General features: G+C 40.5%; 1 protein-coding gene across 1 annotated transcript in view; it reads left to right on the top strand.

The window, feature by feature from the left end:
• Window positions 1-2,490: 2,490 nt before the first annotated feature.
• Window positions 2,491-2,959, top strand: part of LOC129360504 (transcription factor LBX2) — a 2,378-nt gene continuing 1,909 nt past the window's right edge. Inside the window, exon 1 of the mRNA XM_055030791.1 lies at window positions 2,491-2,959. This exon is cut by the window's right edge and continues 248 nt beyond it. Within this exon, the coding sequence (XP_054886766.1) occupies window positions 2,883-2,959 (77 nt within the window). The 5' untranslated portion in view covers window positions 2,491-2,882.

Genomic DNA, 2,959 nt, shown 5'->3' with positions numbered 1-2,959 from the left:
TTTGGAACAAACTTCAGCACCAATTTAGATCAGGAAAAACACAATCAACCAGCTAATGTCAGTTCGTCCTTAATGTAAAATTCTTGTTGTATCAGTAGATTTTTTTTTCTTTCTTTTCTTGTACCAAGCTGTAAGGCACACAAAAAATATTTTTCTATTCTTGTGCTTTCTATTTTTTTCTGTGTTTTGTGGAAATAAAAGGATAAGGTGTAATGATGAGCTGCGGCTGCGCAAACGCCTGATCTGTTAAGATTGCTACTGCAGCTGTTTGTTGTATTTTTTTCACTGATGATGATCAGCTTGCAGTAATTTTGCCATGCAGGGAATTGATTTGGTGTTTAATCTGAGCACGGCTGTTGAAATGAGAGGTTGGATTGTACTGAGCTGTAGGACATTTGGCTCTTTTGATTATTGTTATTTCTATTATTAGCTTTTGGGAGGTTTGTGAATTTGCTAAGCAGGGGGGGGGAAATCGAAATTAAAATAATATTTGCTTTTCTGATGAATCACCCCCGCAGACAGATAAAACCCAAACGAAACCAGTTGTGCAGTGAACGGACGTGAAGCAGCACATTCTAACGCGAGAAGGCCGCTCTGATGGGAGGCGAAAGCGAAGCGAATCTTCCAATTAAATCCACCTAGAGCTGGTGATTGATGATGTCAACTTTTCTGCTTCTAATTAACGTTCAAATTAGACCGAAGGGTGAAAAAAAAAAACTAAGCAGCTCCACAAAACATTTAAAAGATAATGATATAAGAAAGAAAAGAAAAAACACTGAAAGTCCGTGCGGAGTCTATGCAATTTGTCTTTTGAAAGATTTCTCTTAAATATTCAATATTACTGACCTTTGTGTGGGTCTCCAGCATTAATGTTCAGATAGAAAATAAACAATACAACGTGACACTTTAAACAACTATTCAGATTAAAATAAATAAACATTTGTCTAAATCCGGGGCTTAAAAATAATAAATTTTATTTAACCCATACAACAAACATAATCTTTTCTCCTTAGTTTGCTCATACAAACTTACCTCCCTTCCCGTTTCATTTAATTTCAAATTCAAGTCAAAAAGTGTCCGCTGAAATTAGCCTCACTCTGATATTAACATCATTTCATTCTCCCGGAACTTTCTCCAAGTCGATACGCGTTTCTCTCCAAATTCCCTCTAACTGAATTTATCCCTGCAAGCTCCTGCTCGTTATGGAGAAATATGTATTCAAAGCAGCCTTGGAGGGAGGACCTCCACGGCTGATAATAGAATTTCCTGCTGTTTTACAACTCCGTCCCTAAACCAATGTCACCATATGCTGCTGTTGGCACAAGACTCTCCGCAGTGGCTTCATGAGCGGCAGCCTCCTCCCGGCAGCGTTGGAAATAAATAAAATAAGTTCGCAGTCTCACTTAGTGTTTCTTTAGTTTAACCTTTGGCAGGGAATTATGATTTAGCTGCTGACATATTGTTACAGAATTTTGTTTTGACGGGGTTTTGCAAGATATTGACATAAAAAATTACATTTTTGTAAACATAAAAAAGCTTACTCACAACTTCTGCTGATTTTTTTTTTTTATTTAAACAAATCCAAATCCAAACGGAAGAGAATAAACCCAACGCACCTGACAGAAAACAATGTGCGTTTCCTCCGGACAGACATACCTGCTGATCTCTCCCGTGCGTCCAAGCGCGTCTCTCTCTAATCGCTTTCTTTTTACTGAACATGTTGGACTTCCTTTCAGAAAATTCAGTCTGCGTCGTCAGACTGGAAGCCATAGCACGGCGTCACCTTTATTACTCGCTTATTTCACGCTACCGCATATTGAGTTACACTGGATTCCACCTGCGGGGACAAACTGGAGCATGGCTGAAATACCGGCAGTAAAATAACATCTCACACAAAACGGGAAAAGCAAAAACAATGATATTTTTATTTTTCCCTCCTACTTCATATTCGTTTGAATTAATTTAAATGTGTTTTCCTTGGATGATTTTTCCAGAGATTCATAAGGTCATACATTATTAAATGAGTAGAAAATGGATAAAAATACAACATTCCTTACGCGTATTTATTCTCAGATTACAGGCTTTTTCTTGCCATAATAAATAAACACTAAAAATAATATTATTTACGCTAAAATTATTGGTATGCGTGGAAATAGGCTAAAATGTTCTTTTGGAGCTTGATTTTAAGTCCATGTGCAACAGGGGGCCACATTCGCACATTATGCAAACCTCTCGATGCACAATTACGCAAGAATATGACAGAGGTATGAAGCTTGCTTTTGTTTCAATCCTTTTTCCATGATGAAAACGTGCTTTGATTTGGCCATCGACTCTGCTTTTCTACAGGACTACAGCAACAGAGGGAAACAGATGCATAAACATTTGAAGGCAGCACCAGACTCCTCCTATTCCCCACGTCCAATTAGTTCTTCTGCTCCGGCCCTTTAAGACGCAGCAGCGGGTCACCAGGTGGTGTAGTGTTTCTCTAATTGAACTTCGCCCAATCAACAATAAGTCGTTAGCAGTCGCTTTGCTTTTCTTGGTGCCTGGAAGCCTTTCCCCCTCTTCTCCCCCTTTCAGGGATTCACCACCTCCAGTCATCCACTTTCTAAAGATCCGCATGGAGTTTGGCAGAGGAATCAGGACGCTCTGAGGGGAATAAAGCGCGGCTGCCTCTGCAACTACGCCCGAAGCATGGTTATTTTGGAGGAAGGCTCTCAGGCGAGCTAAGTTTGCAGCTTTGGACTCGAAGCATTGAGCTACAGCGGAGTTCTACCAGAGCCCCGAGCTCTAGAGGAAACGCTTGTGGACGTTTTAAATCTGCCATTTGAATGAAATAATCAACTTTTTTCCTTGAGAGCAGCGATATCTGCGGGAGTGCGATGACCTCCAGTAAAGACATGAAGGCAGGGTCTGTGCTGCAGTCCGGCGGCGAGGAGCGGAGGCGGGCTCCGCTGGA

The sequence above is a fragment of the Poeciliopsis prolifica genome, unplaced genomic scaffold (genome assembly GCF_027474105.1).
Source record: "Poeciliopsis prolifica strain line A6 unplaced genomic scaffold, Auburn_PproV2 SCAFFOLD006, whole genome shotgun sequence".
Lineage (NCBI taxonomy): Eukaryota > Metazoa > Chordata > Actinopteri > Cyprinodontiformes > Poeciliidae > Poeciliopsis > Poeciliopsis prolifica.
Note: the sequence above shows the minus strand (reverse complement) of the source record. Positions and strands in the feature narration are given on the sequence as shown.